Genomic DNA, 24,657 nt, shown 5'->3' with positions numbered 1-24,657 from the left:
CAGTATGGTTAATATATAGTCTTGCATTACTTATGAATCAATGTTAAGGATATTTTAAATACATCTTTCTAAACCCTTCGAAGTGTTTTTTAAGGATAAAATCGTGACAGAATACCGACCTCCAAAACAAACAATATCTCAGATGCGGTGATTGATCTTAGCAATATTATCTCTAATACTTGAGATCGAAACATTGTTGTCGTCTGTGGAGATCGTAAACTCTTTCCCTTAATTCTCGACTGGAAAACTATTGTTCAACGTGACGAAGTACCGACTTAAAAAACAAACAATATCTCGACGATTTATTTTTACGATATTCTCTTTGGAACTTGAGTTCGAAACATAGTAAAAGTTAATTTGAATCTCCTTTACAAATCTACTACTGTAAGAATAATAACCATATATAGATTTAGTATTGTACCAAAAAAATGGTGGATTGAATAAATCATCTCACTTTAAATTAAAACAGTTATTAAAAAGCATCATTTTATATATTTAACAAAACAGATATATGTAAATTAAGATTTCATAATTAAAGAAAAAAGTGAAAATATCACCCACATATAATAAATTAAAAAAAATGTAACTAATTCACTTCTCAATAATAATTAATTCCAAAATTTTCAAATTTCAATATTATTTTTGTCTACTCTAAATTTTCATATAATACATATAAATTAAAGTATTAAAATTTGAATTTAACATTATTTAATAATTATGTGTATTTTTTAAAGTGAGTTTTGTTTTGACGAATGGTACTTAAATGTATTTGTCACCGTGATCTTTAGGCCTTATTATGGGAATATTGTGTGACAATTTCTTCCTGCACCACCCAATCAATTGTGATTGGTACTCGACAAACATTTTAAAACTCAATTGTACCCTTGTCTTGTTTATTTTGAAAAAGCTTGTAGGGTGCGCTGATGCAGATGATGCCCTCAAACCTTCGTACAACAATGGACGACTTTCGTGCTCCTGGCTTCGTCTTTGTTAAAGGGGTCCTTCCACTCAACACTACGCTGTTGGAGAAATGCCAACCAAGGTGCGAGGATGCGAACGCTTGTGCGAGAGATGGTGTTGGGTGCGAGAATGGCAAAAACGAACTTAGGTGTATGATTTGGTGCAAAAATCACTAAACCCTAATTTCATTTTCATTAAGAGTAATTCGATACTTTCACAAATGCAATTGGGTGCAGGTTCAATTTGATTGGGTGTAGGGAGAATCAGCCATATTGTGTCGGGTCTTTCAAATAGAATTGTTGGACTTGTGCTTGGGCTTAGTAGAACGATTGAGGCAATTTCTTCCCATACCTCTATGATTTCTTTCTGTACCTTTATAGAACATGTGAAATATAATTTCCCCCTTTTTTATCTTTTTTTATTGACACCTTCTTCCCTGTTTTTTTCTGGATTCATACATTTTAAACTTTAGAATTCAAAAATACAAAATTCTATTCAAATTTTAGAATTCAAAAAACATTTTTGAACCTACAAAAATACCTTTCAAACTATAACATTTGGAATACAAATTTGTATTCTGAATTTTAGAGTTTAAAATGTATTTCCTTGATTCAAAAAATATCTTTTGAACTCTAAATTTTGAAATACAAAATTGTGTTTCGAATTTGGAATAGTTATAGAGTTCAGAATGCATTCCAAACTTTTAATTTGGATTTTGAATTCTAGAGTTCATAAAGTCTATGGACTATACAAATCGAAAATGGAAAAAAAAAACTTGCAACTTTTGTTCAAGGCTAATTTTAGAATTAAAAAAATTATGAAGGTGTATAAAGAAACATGGAGGTGGAGGAAGAAATTGTCAAGGGTTAATAGCATTTGATTGGTAATCTTTTCTTCCTACACCTCAATTATTACTAATTGCACTTTCATACTAACAAGAAGAAGAAGAAAACATGTGCATAATAACACTAAGAGGTTTGATGCACTGGGAAAGGAATCATTTGAAATTATACAATTTTTATTTTTACTTTAAAAAAATAATCTTACCGTATAATACACGAGTGATTGATACAAAGAAATGATGTAGTGGTATGTATAAAAGTCTTAGTGTGGCGGCAATTTTGACACATTAGAGGCTAGGTAGTGCTATTTTAGCTGATTACAGGTTTGAAAATACGCACGGAACTACCACCGAATCACTGAAGCTGCTTTAATTCAATAAATAATTTCATATTCCAATTTTAAATATATTGTACCATTCGGTTTGTCATCAAGTCGTAATTCAATCACTAAAAAACATATCTTATTGATCCACTTAACTCAGACTCAATCCAACCGATCGTGTTTAGGATTTAAGGTTTAGAGTTTAGGGTTTAGAGTTCATGATTCAAAGTTCAAGGTTTAGGGTCTAGGGTCTAGGGTTTATGATAAGCATTATTCCATGTAATATACTACACTCATATTTTTAAATGCTCTTACTGACTTCATCTTCCAAGTTTTGTCAATATTTTTACTGATTTGATCGTCGTAATCTTATTAATAGGTGAAACTCGTAATTCTCAAGCATTTCAAAACTTCAATCTTAAAAGGTTAACCCGAAAACTACCTTCTGGTCGAGATTTATTGCAAGAAGAAGTGGATTAAATATTTGAAATCATATCTACCGTCTCTAACAAAACAAGTGAACACAAAACTTCAAAGTGAAAGAGTCTTGAAACTTGAGGATAAGAAGAAGAAACAAAAATGAGTGACGTTTGAGGTTGTCTTGTTACAGGAACGTTTGGGTCACGTTGATGGCTGAAAACGGACCTATTCGCAGACACATTCACGTATGTTTAAGAATGTTCAAAGTCATCGGCGACTCGGCATAGTTAAACCTCTGTTGTCTTGTGAAAATTGGATTGCATTCGAAGTGAATGAGTAGCTCATCTTTAATTATAGTTTTTGGTTTTCTATGGAGTGATTGACGGGGGCACAAAAAGTCTTGATGACGTGCAGCAATCCAAGTTTTGCCCACTCTTCACCACTTTGCCTATATAAATAGGTACTCATTGTGCACCAAAATATTATACCTATCAGTTAGTGTTTAAGAGCTTAGTTTATATATAGTTTTGTGAGTGTAATCAATTTACAAGTTCTTCTCAAAAGCCATGTCTGCCTTATTGCTGCTTCTTGGAGTATTATCTTCCACTGGAGTACTGCTTACTGGTTTATATTTCTTCTCTATTTATTCTCAATCTTACATAGATGCAAGTGTCTCTATTGTTAATTATCTCACGTCACAAAACACATTAGCATTCAAATTCTTCTTTTCTTGCACCATATGAGTCTTCATATATGACAAAAACATGTTATATAAGTGAATATAAATCTCATTTTATAAGTTGGTTGAATTATACTTAAAGTCTATTTGAGACTAACTTGTTGAGATATACTTCAAGTTTACTTTTGCACTTACTCATATACTATGAAATGTTATAATTTATAGTCGAAATCTCCTAATATACCCTCTTTACACTAACTCATGCGTAGGACTATATATTATGGATGATCCGACAGATGTTCGACAATAGATGGTCTGATAAAACCAACAAACTCTCACTAGAATAAACATGAAATGAATCTCATGAAGAAGTGAATTTTAAGTCTAACTTAAACTTATAAAATTGATATAAAGTGAAGTTTGTATCCAGTTATATACTATAAAATGCTATGAATTTGAAACAATAAATTAGAGTAAAACTCAAATTAACAACAAAGAATGATATTTGTTTCAAAGTCAACTATTATAACAAGTGCACCACTTATGCATAGTTACTTAATTTGGTTCAATATCAACGTGTGGTGATGCAGGGGTAGAATCTGTGGGTGTGTGTTATGGAGGAAATGGAAACAATCTACCAACAAAGCAAGCAGTGGTGAATCTCTACAAATCAAACGGAATTGGCAAAATCCGTTTATACTATCCAGATGAAGGTGCCCTTCAAGCCCTCAGAGGTTCAAACATAGAAGTGATACTTGCTGTTCCTAATGATCAACTTCAATCTGTCTCCAACAATGGAGGTGCAACAAATTGGGTCAACAAGTACGTGAAACCCTATGCAGGAAACGTGAAATTGAAGTACATTGCAGTTGGCAACGAAGTTCACCCTGGTGATGCTCTAGCAGGCTCAGTTCTTCCAGCACTTCAAAGCATTCAGAACGCAATTTCTGCAGCAAATTTGCAACGCCAAATCAAAGTCTCCACAGCAATAGACACCACTCTACTGGGCAACTCTTACCCACCAAAAGATGGCGTTTTCAGCAACAGTGCAAGTTCATACATAACTCCAATCATAAACTTTTTAGCCAAAAACGGTGCCCCACTTCTTGCAAACGTGTACCCTTACTTCGCCTACGTTAACAATCAACAAAACATTGGTCTTGATTATGCCTTGTTTACCAAACAAGGCAACAACGAAGTTGGGTACCAAAACCTGTTTGATGCATTGGTGGATTCTCTGTACGCAGCTCTTGAGAAAGTGGGAGCATCAAATGTGAAGGTTGTTGTGTCTGAGAGTGGGTGGCCATCACAAGGTGGAGTTGGAGCCACTGTTCAAAACGCAGGAACGTATTACAGGAATTTGATCAAACATGTTAAGGGTGGCACCCCAAAGAGGCCTAATGGACCCATAGAGACTTACCTCTTTGCCATGTTTGATGAAAACCAGAAGGGTGGTGCAGAAACTGAGAAACACTTTGGTCTCTTCAGGCCTGATAAATCACCAAAATACCAACTCAGTTTCAATTGAAACAGTGTCTTATTACTGATCATGAACTCAGTGTTATCAGAATAATCATTAGAATAAGGGTGTCTAATCATATATATATAATGGCCCAAAACTATAATTATAAATAAATGCATCTCTACATCTTTATATGTGTATCTAAATGTTTTAATTTCTTGAGTTTTGTGACTTTGGTTCTTTGCCATCAACATCGAAAATGCAGCAGAGTGCTACTAACTGATGTTGATAGAGTTCGTCAACAGGTCCCACCATGCACAAAAATTCATAATAAAAAATCTAAAAAATAATACTTATTTATACCTATTAATAAATAATTATAAAAAAATATTATATAGAAGTTTATTATACCAATAAAATTATTTTCTGTGAATAAACCCTAAGTTAGCAAGTTTGTCCGCGCATGTATTTCTCTTCACGAAAAATGTGAGACATCCTAAACCTGATTTTTTCACCGTAATTAAGACAAGCGTTTCTAACTATTACGAAGAATCAAAGAAATATTAGTTCTAACAATAAATGCAGCACAAACCAATGTAGAATCACATTCAAGTCATAAACTAGTAAGACCAATCTTTTGAGCTTCGACATGTATAATTTCATAAAACTAAGCAACCAAAGCAGTCTCGTATTAAATAAAAGAGAAAAAATCACTAATAAACTTTTTCAAACTCTCACGGAAAATACCAACACAAAGAGCTTTTGAGACAAGTGTCCAACCTATTACGAAGAATCTAAGAAACATTAGTCTTAACGATAAATGCAACACAAACCAAGACAAATCGCATTCAAGCCATAAACTAGTAAGATCAATCTTTTGAGTTTTTTCGATTGCATGTATAATTTCATAAAACTCAACAACTAAAATCGTCCGAATAATAATAAAAAAAAAAAATACCAACACAAACAACTTTTAAACTTAACTACTTAGAGTCTAACATTAAATAAAATTTAAAACACTATTTACTTAAAAAATTGTTATCTTGAAGTTGAAATTTTGACTATAAAAAATATATTTTTTTAACCTGATTAGAAGAAAGAAAAAACTCTTAACAATTGATTTCTAGAAGTACTATCTTATCATCTAAATTGAACCTTTTGATCCAAATCTAGAACTTGCAACTTTTTTGGAGTCTTGTACAACTTGAGTCAAAATCGCCTAGTTAAATGCAACTGTTGAATTTTAAAAGTTTGTTATAATTTCCACATAACATACAAAATTCAATAAATGAGTTTGTCTATTACATTAAAAATTGAAAAATGTTATTTTCACAACTACTTAATTTAATGAGCTAGTTTAAATCTTTCAAAAGTTTTCCATCTCATCATATGTATTTTAATAAAAAATTATTTTTTCTTTTACTTTTATCAATTATAAAATTTGAAGTAATTTACAACTTTGTTATAACATGAATTGTCCGTGTGTAACATGTTCACTGAAATAAAAGACTAATATAATAATAAAAATTTAAACTCATTATATATATATATATATATATATATATATATATATATCTTAAATCAACAAATTTGTTACATTCTAAATGAAGTAGTTTACTTATTCTAACCGTTTGAAAGTCACAAAATGTATTTTGTAGATTAATATAAGTTATTATTTGATTAAATTATAATTGAATCAATTACGAATATATATATATATATATATATATATATCAAATAATTAAATGAATTAGACTTAAATAAGTTTTGAATCTTCAATATATAATCCATTTTTTAGCATCTCATAATATATTTTTTTCAAAATTATATATATAGTAAATTATAAATTTTTGCCGTGTAGGTTTTTCCTCCATTTATTTATACAATTTGCTTTATTCTTTTCTTTTAGTGAAATGTTAGAAAGCAATTTTTTTAGTAACAAATCATCAGTGAAATAATACAAAGTTCGCTAGTTACAAAATTATGAGGAAATAAATTATAAATTATTTCAAGCAACAAATTTATAGTTAAAATGAAGTATAAAATATAATGTGTCTTCAAACGATTTCATAACTTTTCTCACTTTTCATTATCTAGTGCAATTACTTAGTACCACGATAAAAAAAATGTTCAAAAAATAAAAAATCTTTAAATTAACAAAACTACAACCAAAAATAAAGAAAAGTTTGAGTAATACAACTATGATAAAATAAATTATAAATTATTTTAAACAATAAATTATAGAAGAAATGAAGTACAAAAAATAGTAGACCTTATTGGATTTCTAACTGTTGTCATTTTCTTTATTTATTTGAATTCCTTCAAAAACATAATAAAAAAATGTTTAAAAGTTAAATAAATTTAAAACTCTTCAAAGTAATAAAATCACCAGCAATGAAACGCAAATTCTGCAAGTCAAAGAATTATTGACACACAAATTATTTATTATTCCAAGCAATCAATTTAGAGATAAAATTAAATATAAATAATACTGCATATTAATTATTGACACTTTCTTAGGTTTAGAAATTTGATCCATAACATATCACAGAAAAATGTAAAACAAAATTATATAATTTTTAAAAATATCAGTTTTTTTTCCAAGAACAAGAGCAATACGAAGGTTCTAAGAAATTTCATTCAAGTAAGCAACTTGACTAGTATGCTATATGTCACTAAGGGTCATGAATGAATAATGTATACTGAAATAAGTGGTTGGAATTTTGAGTTCTCAATAAGATGGATAAAAACTTTATAAAAATAGTATAAATAGTTAAGAGGTATAAATGGATATCTATCATAATATATAAAATACTAATTATTACATATTAATTTATATATTACTTTAAAATTAACAAAATTAATAGGAGTTATAAGAGATAAAAAATAGTCTTTGTGATTACATTTTACAAATTTTCTATCAGAGAACTTGGTATAATTTCATAATTATTGGTTAGTCTTTTAATTTTTTTTAGGATTTAGAATTTAAGGGTTTATGATTAGGACTTATGTTTAAGATTTATGAGTTATAATTTAGGATTTAGAATTTAGAATTTAAGATTTAAAGTTTTAAAGTTTAGTTTTGTGAACTTGTTGACAAACTCTAAGAAAAAGTTGAGGAGTAGTTGATTTGTTATTTTTAATAAAAATTAAATCACTTTTGAAGTGATTTTTATATTTATTGTTTTTTTATAATAAAAAAATAATTTCATTATCGGTAAGAATTATATATTTTTTATAAGAGATTTATTTTCGTCGTCTCTGATTGATATATAAAAGAATTTATTTCAGTTATTTCATAATATACTTATTAAATAATCTAAAATTTGAATCAGAAATGAAAAATAATTTATATTATAATAATGAAAAAATATTTAATCCTTAAATTAAAGTATATATTCTGATAGAAAAAAAAAATTCCAAGTATCAAAAAAATATATAAAATAATTACTCAGTTACTTAATATCCATTTTAAAAAAAAAATAAAATCAGAGCAAACTTAGATTACCATAGCAGTATGAGTCAATAGAGTAAAAGAATAAAATTAGATATTATTTAAAATGTGTTTGGATTTTACCAACTATGATTGAATAATTATTTTGATTATAGATATTTCATAAAAATATTAAATAAATTATTCTTTATATATTGAGATGCTAACTAAATATTTATTTATTCATTCTAAATATTAATTACAAGCAAATATATTTACAAAAGAATGAAAAATACTACAAAAACGAGTTTGTGAGTACAATTTTATAAATTCTTACACTAGCAATAAATTAACAATTATTTTAAATATGGATTTTAAAATATATCATGACAATTACTAATTTTTTGATAATAGAGTAAACATTATTTAATTAAATTTCTCCAATTAATTTTAATAAGATCAAATAAAGAAATGAAAACAAATCTTCTTATGAACTCAAACTGATATATGCATCATTTGAATATTTATTTTAGAAAAAATTAATAATCTTCTACAAGTTAACTTATATATAAAGTAATACTTAGTTTAATTAGTGCTAAAAGTGATTAGTGGAACTTGTAAAACTGATTATTATACATTTATGAGACGTGTGCATTCTGAGTTCTGAATTTTCATTTTAAATTCCCAAATAGAAGAAGAGGTCTTAAGAAGTTTCCTTGAAGTAGACTAGTTTGCAGAAATTGCCTTAATTAGTTCAATTATTTCCAATGTTAGTGTTAATTCCATCACCCAAATAAGTCGTTGACGAGTCTAAAGTCAAGATTTTGGTAAGCATCCATGTGGGGAAAACAAAGTCTAATATGCCAAAAAGTTATAAAGTTCAAAATTTTATTAATATAAATTATTAGAGAAAAATATAATAAATGAAGGTCGTATTATATAATATATAGTATGAATTGATTTTATTTTATGTGAGATATTTAGTACAATTTCTTATTTACCATCTTGATATCATCATTTCCTAGTTACTTAGTGGATAACAAGGTAAATCAAAATAATTTTTGTTTTTACAACAACGACCGAGAACATTCAAGTAAGTTGATAAGATCACCTTCTTCACTCATTTTCAAGTTTTGGATTTTTCACCAGGTTGGGCTTTCGGCTTCTCTCCAGGTAGGACTCTCGGCTTCTTCTCCTCACGAATGAGTGTATGTATCTGCAAGGTGCTCTGATGCCAAAGTCAGAAAGAAATAATTTTATGTTCATCAGATAAAATTCACTCTTACTTACCTCTTGCCTTGATCCTCTATTTATATGGTTTCGTTAGTGGACTCATCTTATTTAAATTTTTCTTTCTGCACCACTTTATTACTTTACACACACCTATTAATTTTGGCTTTTATTAATTTTAGCCTTGCTACAGTAATTAAGTAATTATATATGTATATTGATTTTATTCTTTCATATGTACAGTTCTCAGCATAACCTCAGTTATACCTTTCGGGGTCTTATCAGTACAATTCTAATCATGTTAGACCTATTATAAATTTTAAATCTAATTTAATTTTCAAAATCTATAAGATAAGATTTTAACATATTTTATATTTATTTATTTTTCTATTTTTAATTACTTTTTTGTTTCTAAAAAATCATTTGATCATCTTTTTCTTTCATCATTGAAGCAAAACCAGGAAAATCAAGCTTCAAAAGGGATACTACGATTTTTTTTTGCTTTCAAACTTCCTTTCCTCCACACAGCAAAAAATCTCCCCCATCTTTCGGAAACGGTTATATCATTTTTCTTTCTTTGGAATTTTTACTTTTATTTATTAGAATTAAACGATAAAGTTATACCATTAATTGATTATATTAGAAATCCAAGTTTAATCTGAATCAAATTAATTAATATATGAGAAAAAAAATCATAAATCTATTATTTTAAAATTTTAAATAAAAAATATATCAGAATCTTTTATACAATTTTCAGTTTATTGTTTCATTTTATATTTTTAATTTAAAATATTATTTTACTTTATTTATATTAACTATTTTATAAAATAATAAAATATGTCAAATAGAATTCCATCAGAAACTGAAAAAAATAGAAAAATGAAAAAAATAATACAATCTCAACAAATTGCTTTTCATAAATTTGTTATTATTTCATGAAAAATGCTACAATTAATTCAACAGATACAAGTATTACAGAGAATATAAAGTTCAAATTCAATTAAAGTTCATTTGACTGAAGTTTCTTTCGATATAAAATAATTTTTAGAATATGAAAATAGATTTTTTTTTTCCTTTTAAATAAATTTAAAACTTAGAAAAGATGAATTTAAAATTATTAATCATTTTAATATTGATAATTTTGATTTTTTTTCAATATTCCATTGTAAATCTATATTTCCTCCTTTTTATATCTTACAATTGCTATTTTTTTTCTGTTTTTGCATATGTTAAATATATGTTTGTACTATGAGGGAGCTTATAAAAATATTTTTGATGATTTTTCTTTGTATTTAGATAAATCTCATATACCAACATGTATTTATTTTATGTGAAGGAAGAACAATGCCTCTTAGTGTTGTTTGTTGTCATTCGGTAAAGATCAACATTCACCTATCTAATGTTAATCCTAATTACAGACTATAAAATAAGGTTAATATTTATTAAGTCTGATTTAAGTCATTTTGACATAATAAGGCTTAGTATAAATAATAAAGTTAATAATTATTAAGTTTGATTTAAGTCATTTTGACATAAAAAGACTTAGTATAAATAAGAAGATACCCTTAAAATAACAATCGAAATTGAAGAAAAAAAATTAGGAGATATTCTGAATCGGATAACTTGTAATAAGAGCAAGTATTGAACACAATAGATAAGTTTAATTAGATATATTCATAGTTTTGATAAAATATATGCGAAACTAAAAATGTTTAGCAAGGCTTAATAGTTTTGGAGTTATTTTGATTTTGTTAATTTCCCAGCTACCACCATTGCATTGTATTCCTCTCTGAGACTGTTATATTTCTTGCTTAGACTATTGAAACCTCCCCTTTCCTCCTCTGTCACCTCTTTCTTCTTCTTTTCCAACCGACACTTTGTCAATTCAATCTGTTTCTTCAGTTCTTCAATTTTCACACTCTTCTCTTCATGCTCTTTCTGCAACCCTTTCAGTTCTGAATCTCTGCTTCCTAATTCAATTTCCAATAAAGTCACACATTTGTCAGCAGACACCACATTATATGATTTCACCACACAGGGACATAACATGTCATGCTAAATGAAAGTGTATTGTTAGTATTACAAGACAATCTCAGTTTAATGGTACATTTATTGAATATGACTGCACTTAATGTTACCATGCCTAATGTTTGAAAAAAGAGAAAGAAAGATTATAAAATAAGAAAAAATATCATGAGAATAAGTGGTATTTGGTCAATCACAAATCTTGAAGAAATGATGTGTTTAAGTTAAAATTTGAAAAGAAATGGATACCTGTAGCTGTGCCATTCGGTATACCAAAATCAAATGCTTCCATGCTGCTACTGCATATTAGAACATTTACTTCAATTTATATGTGCTGTCATTATTCTATCTGAAACTAAGGTTGCAACCACCGACCAACAATACATGTAATAAATGCAAAAATTAATGTTGTAACTTCAAACCCTTTAACTCTGCCTCCAAGTCATCCATAGTCAAAGAACATGCATGAGAAACTCAGAAGTTTGTATATAAAAGAAGCTATGTGTCCCCTTGTTTACTGAGACGCGTGTACCTTCCTTGGACTTTTTTCAACTTTCTCTTCCACGAGGAAGACCAACCAACCTACCCAGAATGCTTTTTCAAGAACACAAGGACGAACAAGAAATCAAACACAGAAGAACAACAAAGATAACACATGAAACTGCACCCGTGAGACTTCTCTTACTGTTTTTATTCTTTCATTACTTACATGCCCACTCTAAATCTTTTCATTTTACTTCTTTTCTTCTAAAAAAGATAGGATTTTGATGAAGATAGATACCATGAAAATGCATGAAGCATGTTAATCAATGAAGCAGCAAAATGAATCTGACCAAGAAGCAGAAAAAGATAAACCACCTGCACCTTTGTACGTAGGCTTCCAAGGACTTCACTTTATCTTCAATTCACACTTCACGCACACTAAATGAGTAGTCTTTGTTTCTCTATAGCCCTGGTGCAGAGTAAATCTGCATTCAACCCATGGTTTCTGGTTTTTGGTTTTTGCAGAGACACATACACATATATATACATACAATTATTACAGAATGGAAAGAAATGAGGGGACCCTTCTCCTTTAACTCCTTGTTTCACTGACTCACCCACTTTTCACGCCCTTTCATTTATTAGTTTCTATGAAACAAACAAACAAACAGAGAAAGTGCGATGTGATGAGCATTTGATTAGGGTGGACTTGCACATTCTTTATGAAGGAGTTTTGAATGATAGGTGCTGTGAGGTGTGGTGTGGTGGAGGGTGGCACATGACTTGCAGTGAGCAATGCCACAATTCTGGATGGTCATCATTTGGACCACCTTCCTTTGAAGGTAACTAAATCTGCAACATTAAGTGAAGTACAGAGATTTGCTGAACCATTGATGTGAAACTTTGTGTTTGCTTGTCCTCTCATCTCACTCCTAATCATGCATAGGAATCAGATTACTTGCAAAAGCCATATTTTCTTGCAACCCATCTTAGTCTACTTTGACTTTGCAACAAATAGATAACTACATAGTCACATTGGAAGGTACAAAGGGAAAAGGATTTGGTTTGGACCCATCTCAGTCTGCATATTTATTTCAAGTTTTGGTTGCTGAATGTTACTTTGTGGTGCTTAACTTGATGAGGGTGGTTGGGTTTGATAATGTTTTGGTTCAACTTTCAATAAGAACATGAAGTGAAATTCCCGTTTCCAATGCAGCTCAGAGTTTTTGGCTATACTATTGGCCTTTTGCCTTCTCTCGTTTGACTTAACATCATTTATTTCATCTTAGCCAAAACTGTTCAGAGCTGCTCTCAGGAACTCATATTAATGTATTCACTATTTACTTCTGTTTCTGATGTGAACTTCAATGAAAAAAAGTTGTACCATTTAAATTCTTTTACTGTAGAAGTTTACTGAGCACCGGCACAAACTATAGAATTAGTTTTGTAAGACTCTTATACTTTGAAGGAAATAATATACATACATTCATAAAGAATTAGCATACAATATTTTTACTTTTATGTTTCTTTCAACTTTTATAACAAAATTTACTTAATTAATTCATCAAAATTAAAAAAAAAAATCTTGTGAAATCAAATTAATAATGTTGATTTTACTATCATTAGTACTGTGTTGGATAACAATGAGTTATTTAGGTTTATCTTATCGAGAATTTGTTGAACTTATTATGTTATTTGCTATTAATTATATAATTATAGTGAGAGTTTATTAGGCTTGTCGTGTTATCGGACCATCCATTATATAGTCCTACGTGAGTTGACGGATCTCACATTAAATAAATATAATATATAAATGAGTGTAAATTTCAACTTATAAATCTATTTTATAAATTTAAATTAAATTTAAAATTTACTTCTTAATAATACCTTTAAGATATTAAATTAAATATAATATTCTCACCTCTGAACCAATATTACTGATAATTGTGATTCTATTTTCAAGGGCTCTTTCCTTGTTGATGATGTCAAATATGAATAAAAGGTACTTTAGAAAAAAGAAATATTTTTGATAGAAATTAGTGAAATTAAATTATTTTAATTGACTTCCTTAACTAGTGTGAAATGGATTAGGTATAATTTTGTTCTAAAAGTATCCCTAAAATTAATGGGATATAAATTTTTTGAGTGTATATTCTGCAGTGATTGTTTAAAGCTTCCAAATTCCAAATTCAAATGTGGAATCAGGGCTTTCCTTGCCGTTGAGCAGCAAACTTCGCAGACAAAGATTGCTCTCGTGAGGAAGGTACTTTTCTTTACTCTTCCCTTCATAACAATACTTTCAATTATGAGCATTTATTTTAAAGGGGTTTCACTATAATGATGAATTAGAAATGAAGAGTATTCAAATGCTTTCACTTGGAATTTGAAGGGGTTTTACTTTTTTGCAACATATATGGTTCATCAAGATTCTCAAACGATCCTTGGTTGCAGCTTAATTGTTTTTGTTTGATGTAAACCAGAAATATCAGAAAAAGGGTTATTGAAGTAGTGGGTGAAATGCTTGTAAATTGCAATCATCTTGGTAGATTGAAGCTGAGTTCATTCCCATTTAAACTGTAGAGGTTGGAGTGAATTTAAGCTGTTTGACAGAAAACAATCTCATCTTTGTCTTCTTCTACAATGATTTTTTGTAATCTTTTTTACTAGCTGATTAAGCAATTCTACCATGCAGTCTGAGATGTCAGAGATGCATTTGTATCCTTGTGTGCAGCTTCATTGGCTGATCAACCCTCATGAACTATTGTTGGTACTGCTTCACTCATCCGGAGGACACAGATACTCCACAGAATCCATCTATAAATGCAAGTTTGTACTATCATTATCATGATTTTTCCACTATATAGTATTTCATTAATATTGAAACCACCTCAGAATTTGATTTCCAGAAACCCAATTGCGAGTGGTATTCTGGCATATACCCAATCAATCACAGGTCAGAAGCACATGGAACTGTACAATCTGTATAGAGATTAAACATCGACTAGAGATCAAACAAGATCAAACACTGACTGACTGTAAACCTTATTTCATAAACCGGTTTCATAAGATTGAATTAGGCTTAACAAAACTCCTATTCTTGTAAGAAAAATGGATTTCTTTTGTTAAGAAGAGTTAATTATTTTATAAGTTTTTCCCTATGAGAATGCAGAAAGGAGGAGTCCAAGGAATGAGGGGGATTACGAAGCTGGGAAGCTTAGAGAGATCAACTCTGTTATTTTTCTTTTCTTTTCTCTCCTTGGATGAGTGGCTAAGCTCCCTTGTATTGAGATTGAATGTGATGTGATCCATCAAACTCTTTTATACCTCTTTTGGTTTGTATATGAAATCATTTTGTTCAGTGTTAATGATTTGACTTTGTTCTCACAGCTAAGGTGACTTGATCACTCATCCTTTGATTTTTGGTTTAGATTTATGCTGGGAAACTGATTCTAAATCTGGTTTGAATCAAGTCTTCTAATAATCTTAGATGCTAGGAATATGTTTGATGTTATTAGTTGATTCATTTGTGAGCTTTATGCAAAGATCCTGTTTTTTCTGATTTCAGGAATCAATTGTTGTAATAGAATCTTTAGAATTTCTAAAAGCAAAGGATTGCTTTAGAAGGAATTTTGGAACTCTCTAAACCCTAATTGAATAATCAAATCTGTTGAGGACATGCCAACAATCATTTGTATGATTATTGAGACTTTTAGTTTAGTTTCTAAAGGTTCAAAAATTACTATTTTTAAGCTTCTATACTTTTTTCTTGATTTTTATTTTTGTAATTCTTTTATCTTTGTTATTTAATTTTAGTTTTTACAATATATATTTTTCAATTCTTATGATATATATTTTTCATCTTTAATTCGTCTCTTTGATGAAAAACATTTGACAGAGATGAAAAGAAATATTACACGTACTAAAAGAAAATTAAAGAAATTAGATAACAAACTAAATAAAATAAAAGATACATAGACCAAATTGAAAAAGGGTGAAAACTAAAAGAAAAATACTACAATATTTCATTAATGAAAAGTATTTAAAGTTAGTTGAGATATTGTCATAGTTGATTATTTTCGAAAATTAATTAAACATTGAAAATGTTATCACAGTTTTTTTTTTCAAATAAATACACATATTAATCTAAATTCTTGTATGATTAATCATAATATATTCATAAAACATGTATTATGTGCATTTTTATATATGTAAATGAAAACTTAATTAAGTTTTAACTATCTTTGTAAATTTGAATATTTTTAAGAATGGTTAGAAATACAAATTATTTATGCATTCATTATAAAAAAAAAATTAAGCGGAACTTAATTAAAGATAGGTAAATTTTTAATTAAAAATATCTAAAATTTTGAGGGGCTTAAGAAAAAAATTACTATTATTTTGTGGTCATAATTAGTTAGAATTTGAGAAAAGAACATTCTGTTAAGTGTTTTGACAATGAGTGATAATCATGTGTTGAAATGTTGATGTGAAATATAAGGAAATTTAATGTAGGAGAATTTCTTGACTTTGAGATTAGTATCTATCATATATTGCTAATATATATATTATTACTCTTCCTCTTATTTGAAATATTTAAAGTATGAATTTTTTATTATTAAAAAGAGTTTATAATTCCTATAACAATATAAAATGTTAGATGTAGATGATAAAGTGAGTGGGGACCAATCTCTTTTATTTTTTATTATTTTAAAATAAAAATTTATGTTTTTTAATTAAAATTAATGGTCATCAATATTTTATATAAAATTTTATTTATATTAATTTTTTTATATGTTATTTAATTCATTGAAGTATTGTTGATATTTATTTTATTCTATTTCATTTCGCATTAAATATTAGAAAGTTAAAGTTGAATTCAATTTTATCGTTTTTCCTTTTGGAATTTTTATTATTTAACAAGTGATTTCAATGATTACAACAATATAAATAATTTTTTTTAAAAAAAAGTTATATTCTTTTTTTAAAAATAATTAACGTCTATTAACTCATTCTATGACAAGACGGATTATTAAGTTTAGTATAACATTAACGGGTCATCAATGATAAATCATACCAAAATTTGTTAAACTAGCTCGTTTTGTGACATCTAATTGTATGTAACACTTATTTAAAACATTCTTAATTACATAAAAAAAAAAAAAAATGATAAAATAATTCTTAATCATACTAGAGACAGAATGAATAAACTTGAATCTTTTTATTTAAAATTTGTAATTTTGCTTGAAATCGATAAATTAACTAATTTACTAAACAACTATTTATATTGAAAATGATATGTAAATTATTATTTGTTTATAAATATTTATGTTTATTGTGTTTGATTTTAAACTTATTCTTATTTTCCCGTGAATAAATTTCGCGCACACCATATAATAGAGAAGAATAAAGTTTCCAATTTAGAGAAAATATTTTTGTCTAATTACAAAATTTTATATTATATTATATCTTTTATAATGTTTTATTTAGACTTCCACAATTATTTTGTAATTTTTTAAATCAGAAAAATTAGATTTATTGTGTGATAAAAAAATAACAAATAGTTAATAAAAAAGTGGATGTTAGATATAAATGAATAATAATTTGAATAATGAAACAAGGAAAAATACAAATTTAATATTTTTTTATTTATCATATTTATTTATTTTTTAATACTGATAATCTCAAAAAACAAATAAATATAACAGAGGAACCATGATATGTATTACATGCTATTCTTTCTTAAGTGAATTATTTATATTTCAACAAGTGATAGTTAATTAAGAGAAGCTGATCCATCTTCTTTCATATTTATTTTAAAACATAGTGTTAGGTTCCGTTTGACAAATTCAAACAATTAGCTTATAATAATAGATAACTTATTTTAGTCAGACTACAAATCGTTGGTAAAACACTAATAATATTTTAATGTTGTAATTTCTATTAGCTTTTCCTAATAAGTAATTTGCTTCTAAAAAATTGTAATTTATAATTATTTTTATTAATTTTTTCTTTCAACTTTTATTAATTATCTTAAAATCATTTTAAAACCAATTACAATAATAATTATTCCTGACGGAGTTGAAATAAAGAGAACGATTATCTTTCTTCTCGGTGGTGTCGTCTACCTCTCCTCTCTTCTACTTGAACAATCTTCTTGTACTCCCGTCACTTATTTGTTCTTGTCTCTGTAAATTCCGGATTTGGATGATATCTGTAAATGACACCTCGACACTCAAGTAAGAATTTGATGTTCGACATTCGGTGCTATTAGTATTGAATAATAATGATGACGTATTCTTAGAATTTATGTTTATTTATATCATTATGATGAACCGTTTACTATTGGATCATGTTAAGAATTTGGATTATTATTAAGAATGTATTGTCTCGTGCTTGACAATGATTAGTCTCATTAGTCCTATGTTTGGGTGTGATTATTTTGGTCGTGCCGGTCGGTCATCGGACCTCCAAGTGTCGTACGGACCGATTGATACAATAATTATTATATGCAAAATAAATTGTTAAAATAATACCGTGTTTTGGATTTTTTTTTTATAACACAAAGTAGCAAAACTATTAAATTATAATCGTTATGAATAAACAAAATATAAACACAGAGTCTATTAATATAGAATAATATTTAAATTTTAATTAAAAATTATATGTGGAGTTTCTACTGTGATTTAAGCCAAGCTTCCCGAATCAAACCAAATTCTAAATTTTTGTTGGGAAAAGAAAAAAAAAAATATCAATTTACACTGAATCCAGCTTCTTCCTTGCAGAATCGCTTCTGGTTCTGAGAATGGGGATTGCATGGTTATGGAATCTGCAAAATCTGTGGCCATTTCGAGTGGACGAGTTGAGAGAATCGAAGGAACTGGTGAGGAAACTGAGGATTCCCGAACAGACGAAGCAATTCGTATACGCGGTGCGTGATTCCCAAACCCAATCCGTTGTTTACATTCTCTCTGCTTTGAATTTGTCGGAGCGATCAGCCTCCGACGCCGAGTGCCTTATCAGGGAGATCAAACCCGACGCCGTTTTGGTGCAGGCTGGGGTTTCCCCATCCTACCAGCTTCAGGCTGAAGAGTTCTCTCTTCCGTTACCGACTTCGTCTTTTGGGGTAATCAAACGTTGCTTTCTTGATAAAATTGGCAGGGACATGTATGAGAATGTTGCAGGTAGCTTTGTGCTGAGGGAGATTTTCGGGACCAGTTTCCATGGCCCCTTGTTGGCTGCCAAGAAGGCATCTGAGGATGTTGGATCGTCTTTTCTTGTTATAGAATCTCCTTCTTGTTGGGGTAATAGTAAAAGTAGTGATAATGATAGCAATTCTGGGGGTGCAGTTGATCGGGGGAGCCATTTTCGAAGTTTTGTTAATAGCTTGGTTCCTCAGCAGCATGCTGCTTCTTGGGCTCCTTTGAAGAGATTTTCTCTTGATAAGGACCTTAGGGTGATGCTGGCTAAGGCTTTGTCTGGCCATTTGGATCCGCTTTTGCTTAGTGGTGCTAATGCTAGTTCTGTTTTGGTGGGGGGTAGTGAGGAAATTCAGCCATCAACTAGTTATGAGACCCCGGGTTTTGCCAGGTCTTTTTACCCTTTGCTTGAGGATTTGTATAGTATATTTGGTGATCTTCCCTCGCTTGGGAAGGCTCTGGCTCATGTGCAGAAGATGTTGTTGGATGTGAATAGAGGGGAGGTTCTTGACAAGAGAACTGTTTCTGAGGTCTATACTTTCAGAATTGCTGTTGAAGGGCTAAGAATTGCTCTTAACAATAAGGGTTTGAAAGGTGGGGCTAAGTCGGATAAGATTGAGTTCTCGGAGCTTCCGGTTGATGAGAAGTCGCATGCACTCTTCGCGCAGGCCATTCGGAGCCAGACTGATAAGTTTAAGACCATTGTGGCAGTGGTAGATGCTAGTGCCTTGGCTGGGCTTAGGAAACACTGGGATACTCCTCTTCCTGTTGAAGTGAAAGAGCTGGTTGGGGAACTGATCACAAATTCTGAAGGTAAAGAGGTAATGTTGAATCACAGTGACAAGAAGCGGTTGTTAACGGATAAGCCTATGGTGGCAGTTGGGGCTGGAGCGACAGCAGTTTTAGGAGCTTCATCGCTGACCAAAGTAGTCCCAGCATCAACGCTGGTGAAGGTAGTTACTTTCAAAATTCCAACTTCACTTAAAATTGGTCTCAGCCAGATGCAGAAAGTTCTGGCTTTTGCCTTTGGCCAATCGAAAGTTGTGGCACCAGGTTTTGCAACTTCAGGAGCCAAAACGTCCGGTATCATGAAGGCAGCGTTATCTGCTGAGAAGATTCGAGTTGTTACTCACAGTGTTATAGCGTCTGCTGAAAAAACCAGTATTTCAGTCATGAGAACGGCTTTCTATGAAATAATGAGGAAGCGAAAGGTGCGGCCTGTTGGGTTCTTGCCTTGGGCTACATTTGCAGGCAGTATTGGAACTTGTACAGGTTTGCTTTTGTGTGGTGATGGGATTGAGTGTGCTGTTGAGTCTGCCCCTGCAGCCCCATCAATCGCCAGTTTGGGTCGTGGGATTCAGCATCTTCAGGAGGCGTCTCAAGCAGTGATGCAAACAGAAGGAAGTAGAATCCAAGCATCAATAGAATCTCTAATAAAAAGTATAAAGAAGGCAAGGGATTGATAGACATATAGATAGATAAATAGATAATGAAATTCTTTTTTTCTGTGCAGTTGTGATTTTCTTCATAAAGTGATGAAAATCAGAATGGTTAGAGTTCAAAATATTCTTCTGTATATATCTTTTTCTCTTATAGAAATGGTCATATTTTAGGCTGCTTAAAATACATCTTTGCTATACACACACATAATGAAAGCATATACACATGTTTTCCAATTAGAGTGGACATGAATGACTAAAAGAGGAAATTATTTTTTCTTTTCCTAACCATTATACTATTCATATTCATTCCAATCACAATTCATTCATCCTTCCCTTCATTGGTGCATAATTAAAAAAAAATCTTCACATTTGTGTCAACTGTCAACTCTTCTCTTATCTGATTCACCTATATACATATTGTCAAGAAGAAGACCAGCATCTGACAAATCAGATGGTGTGCTTTCAGCACTCAGACAAAAACCAGATTATTTTTGTGGTTTTTTTTTTGCTGGAACCTAAAATCCAGGCCTTTTAATACTTTAATTTTTTTACACTAAAATACTATTTAGACTGATTTGTTGACCATTAGAGGTCCTAGCTTGTAAATTGATTACTTTAACTCGCAGTGATCTGAAACTCAATTTTACTGCTATATTCTGATTTTATCGAAGTGTCATCTTGATTCTGACTATTTGTTGAGAAAATGGTACCAGGAACAACGCTGCTAAACATTTTTCCCCTTCTACTACAAGAAATTCAATTCTTCTTAAGGTGAAGATAGGCAAAAACTCTCGACAGGTTAAATGTTTTTGACATATTATATTATGCAAATCATGTTTTCTGCTTAGTAGCTAGAATTGCACTAAATGTAATACTTTTAAGTAGCATCTGGCAGTTATTTTAGTATCACCGTACTAATTTCATATCTTTCCTTCTGATAATTGATGCTATGTGATTGAATTACCACAAAAAAAATAGCAGCAAGTGGGCTATTACTTTGGAGTGCTCCAATACTAATGGAAAGAAGTATGAGTGGTGCCAAGTCTTGGCATAGATGCATTTTTTCCCGTCATACTCTCACATCCTCCGCAATTTTTTCCTTTTTCTCCACATGACCATTGTTTTGTTATAGCATATTTATTTTTGCACTTTTACAATATTGGTTCTAGAAACCAATATATTCCACAAGTTACTTCTCTTTTGACCTCCATTTCTTCTCACTTTGTAAGTCAATTTCTAACCTGTGTTCCATTCTTTCTTTTTCCTTTAGATTCCCTATGTTCTCCCTTTTTTTTTATCTAATTTGTTATGCTCTCTTTTTGGTTAATTTCACCATCATCTCTCATTTTTTTACTTCATCATTACAATGTTCTTATTGTTCCTAGATGGATGGCGATTGTGTGTGAAACTATGACTTATCATTTATCATGAATTTCTTTAATTTTGGGTTCTTTTGTTTTGTTTTTTATGTATTTCCATGTGTAGTATAAATTACTTAGTTTGTGTTATAATATTTGAAATAGTTGTGATCTCGGCTCCCACTACCTTGGTGTAGCGTTTTCGTAATAGGCATGGTGTGTCATTCTTACTGGTTAGAACACTGAAGTGAGTTGAGCATGATCAGATAGGGAGCATTCTTCAGTCCCATCTACCTTCTATAATATCTCTGGAGGGAACAGAATTGCATTTTTTATTCTAAAACCAATTGTTTTCTCCTCAACAATATTACTTCATTCAATAACCTGTGTTCTACATGTTATATTTGTTTGTGTGAGCCAACAAGTTAGATCATTCATAATTCATTACCAATTACGTTTGCCAGAAATGCTTCATCTGAATTACTCACGACAGAACTCCATAGTCTTCATGTTTTATCTAATGACATGGCATCACTAATGGTGATTATAAGCAGATTGCTGTCATCGATGCTTTACTTCATGTTCTTGGAGATTTAGATTCCAAAAGGTTACTCTTTCAACTTATCCTAATTTGTAGTCATTGGTGGTATTATTCTGAATAGATTTTTAACTAAAAATTACCCTACACTTGAGAGGTTTCTTGCATGCAATTGAATACAAACATGTCCTTAATCGATGGCAATGACCAATTAAATTGGAAAACCAAAAGTCTTTATTTTTGAAATGTTGATCAATATGTAAAAGTTTCTACTTATAAATGCAAATGCTAAAATGCTACAAGTTCATGGTGATTTGGGTTACTTAATATTCCTCATCAGATGTTAATCCACAAAAATATTTTTCTTTCTTTTTTAATATTGTTTTACTGAGAATTGAACTCCTTATTTTAGTTCTCATATTAACTGTTTATGAACAAGAAAACTTTTTAGTTCATTAAAAGTAAGTTTATCAACACTCTTATATTTAGAGAATATAATTGAACTTTTGTTAAATTTCTAAGACTTTTTTCAGGATTGTGACTTCTTTTGTGTTTTCTTCATCACTCGACATTTTTTTTGGCTATGCCCATTAACTCAAGCAAGATACTCCGTTGTGGTTTCACAAACCTTCATCTCCAAAATTTTGAACTCTTTTTAAGTGCTTGTAGGGATGAATATTTCACTCTAGCATTCCCCTAAATTTTTTTCTTTATTGAATCCCCAATTTGGTTGGATAAGTGTTTCTCCATAATTTGTTAAAGAGTTGTTTTATCAATTACTTGAAATAGACACCTTTTAACCTCAAAGGTCTTTGAGCATCAAATCCTCCCACTCCTTTATTTGTGTTTCCACACCTTTTATTGGTTTTACATGACTTTCTCTACTAACTATGCCAATTACTTTCTGCACCTTATCCAATTTGAACCTGCATCTGATTTTTAATTTTTTCGTGAAAGGATAAAAATACATTCTAAACCCCATTTTTTGAAATATGTTTCCAATTTTTTTAACGTATTTTTTGCATTCCAAAATGAAATTTTGATTTTTGATTTTTGATTTTAATTTCCATAACACAATAATCTATTATAGATTTGTTTGTCCAAAACATATTTTTTTTCAATTCTTGATTTTCATTTCTAGAATGAAGGGCATTTTTGGGAACTTAAAAATGTGTAGGGTGCAGATTAAAAAAGGTTGAGAATAGGAAAAATTTGCCCATTTGGATCTCAAGAGGTTTTTCAAAAAGAAATTTCCATGTTTATATTTAGCATCAAAATATGGATGACTGGTTGTACAAAATGTTTATTGTCACTCATTTTTTGAATCACTCATTCTCTTGCATTTGTTTATATAAAGTGTATCCAACATTTTAAATTAGAAAATAACCTAATTTTTTTTATTTAAAAATAGAACAATTCAAGCAACCATTAATTACTCAATTTTAACATCATGTCAATTGACACTAAGTTCGTAGGAAGACGCAAACACTTTAACTTTGTGTAGAATGTGACCACAATTCTCTTGCGCTTGGAAAAGTACTATAATACCCATGAAAAATGTATTGATAAGGTAAAAAAAATCAATGGTATTTTATCCATAGTCATGACTACTATTTATATCATAAAAATAATATCTCATTAGATAATAAAAAAATGAGGGTGTTTCTTCCTTCACCCCGATCAATATTTAAAAATACAATTTTACTCATTTTTTAAATGATTTTTGGAATAGTTTTTTTAAAATCTTCTCATATACTCCTTTCCAAAATTTATAAGTGTATTTTGGAAAATAACTTTCAAAAACTCTGGAAAGCATTTTTTAAAAAAAATCATGGAATAAAATTTATGGAACATGAATAACACATCAATTAGAGATTAAGATATTTCATTATTTATAAGTAAGTGCAAATCTCATGTTATAAATCGATTTTATGAGATCGAGTTACGTATTTAAAAAAAAAAACTTTTTGAAATAAGGTCAAACTAGATGAGACATTTTGATATTCTTATTCATTTATCCTGGTGAGAATTTGTTGAGTAAATCGTTCCACTTGTTATCGGGTGCATAACATATATTCCATAGTCTTAGCGTGAGATGTGTGTTGAAGATATCGACTAAAAATTAAGATATTTTATTATTTATAAATGGATGCAAACCTCATATTATAAACCAGTTTTATGAGATCGAGTTACGCATTTAAAAAAAATATTTTGAACTAAGGTCAGATTAGATGAGACATTTTGATCTTCTTATTCATTGATGGGGT

At 29.6% G+C, this 24,657-nt stretch overlaps 3 protein-coding genes and 1 long non-coding RNA gene across 7 annotated transcripts; 3 read left to right on the top strand and 1 right to left on the bottom strand.

Annotated features, from left to right (window-relative positions):
• Positions 1-2,687: 2,687 nt before the first annotated feature.
• Positions 2,688-4,885, top strand: LOC137822449 (glucan endo-1,3-beta-glucosidase). Its single transcript, XM_068627338.2, has 2 exons — positions 2,688-3,168; positions 3,814-4,885. The coding sequence occupies exons 1-2, from the start codon at positions 3,111-3,113 to the stop codon at positions 4,749-4,751; spliced, it is 996 nt and encodes a 331-aa protein (XP_068483439.2). The 5' UTR covers positions 2,688-3,110; the 3' UTR covers positions 4,752-4,885.
• A 6,118-nt stretch (positions 4,886-11,003) lies between these two features.
• On the bottom strand, positions 11,004-12,372 carry LOC137822357 (uncharacterized). 2 transcript variants are annotated; one of them, XM_090296878.1, is made up of 3 exons: positions 12,238-12,372; positions 11,623-11,672; positions 11,004-11,318 (listed from the first exon to the last, which is right to left on the bottom strand). In XM_090296878.1, exons 2-3 carry the CDS (start codon positions 11,663-11,665, stop codon positions 11,086-11,088), a joined length of 276 nt encoding a protein of 91 aa, XP_090153004.1. In that variant the 5' UTR covers positions 11,666-11,672; positions 12,238-12,372; the 3' UTR covers positions 11,004-11,085. The 2 variants fall into 2 exon arrangements, with proteins under 2 accessions (XP_090153004.1, XP_090153003.1); XM_090296877.1 differs by having other exon boundaries at positions 12,232-12,370.
• Positions 11,882-15,242, top strand: LOC137824888 (uncharacterized). Of its 3 annotated transcripts, XR_016517116.1 has the most exons (6): positions 11,882-12,042; positions 12,130-12,698; positions 14,062-14,119; positions 14,337-14,438; positions 14,549-14,678; positions 15,026-15,242. It is a non-coding gene; the product is annotated as an uncharacterized LOC137824888 (long non-coding RNA). The 3 variants fall into 3 exon arrangements; XR_016517117.1 differs by lacking the exon at positions 14,337-14,438; XR_011083278.2 differs by lacking the exons at positions 11,882-12,042; positions 12,130-12,698; positions 14,337-14,438 and having other exon boundaries at positions 14,010-14,119.
• A 3,309-nt stretch (positions 15,243-18,551) lies between these two features.
• Positions 18,552-20,676, top strand: LOC137827946 (uncharacterized). Its single transcript, XM_068634331.2, has one exon. The coding sequence runs from the start codon at positions 18,659-18,661 to the stop codon at positions 20,513-20,515; it is 1,857 nt and encodes a 618-aa protein (XP_068490432.2). The 5' UTR covers positions 18,552-18,658; the 3' UTR covers positions 20,516-20,676.
• Positions 20,677-24,657: the final 3,981 nt, after the last annotated feature.

The sequence above is a fragment of the Phaseolus vulgaris genome, chromosome 11 (assembly GCF_051622355.1).
Source record: "Phaseolus vulgaris cultivar YP4 chromosome 11, ASM5162235v1, whole genome shotgun sequence".
NCBI classification, from domain to species: domain Eukaryota; kingdom Viridiplantae; phylum Streptophyta; class Magnoliopsida; order Fabales; family Fabaceae; genus Phaseolus; species Phaseolus vulgaris.
This window is presented reverse-complemented; position numbering and strand designations above follow the sequence as displayed.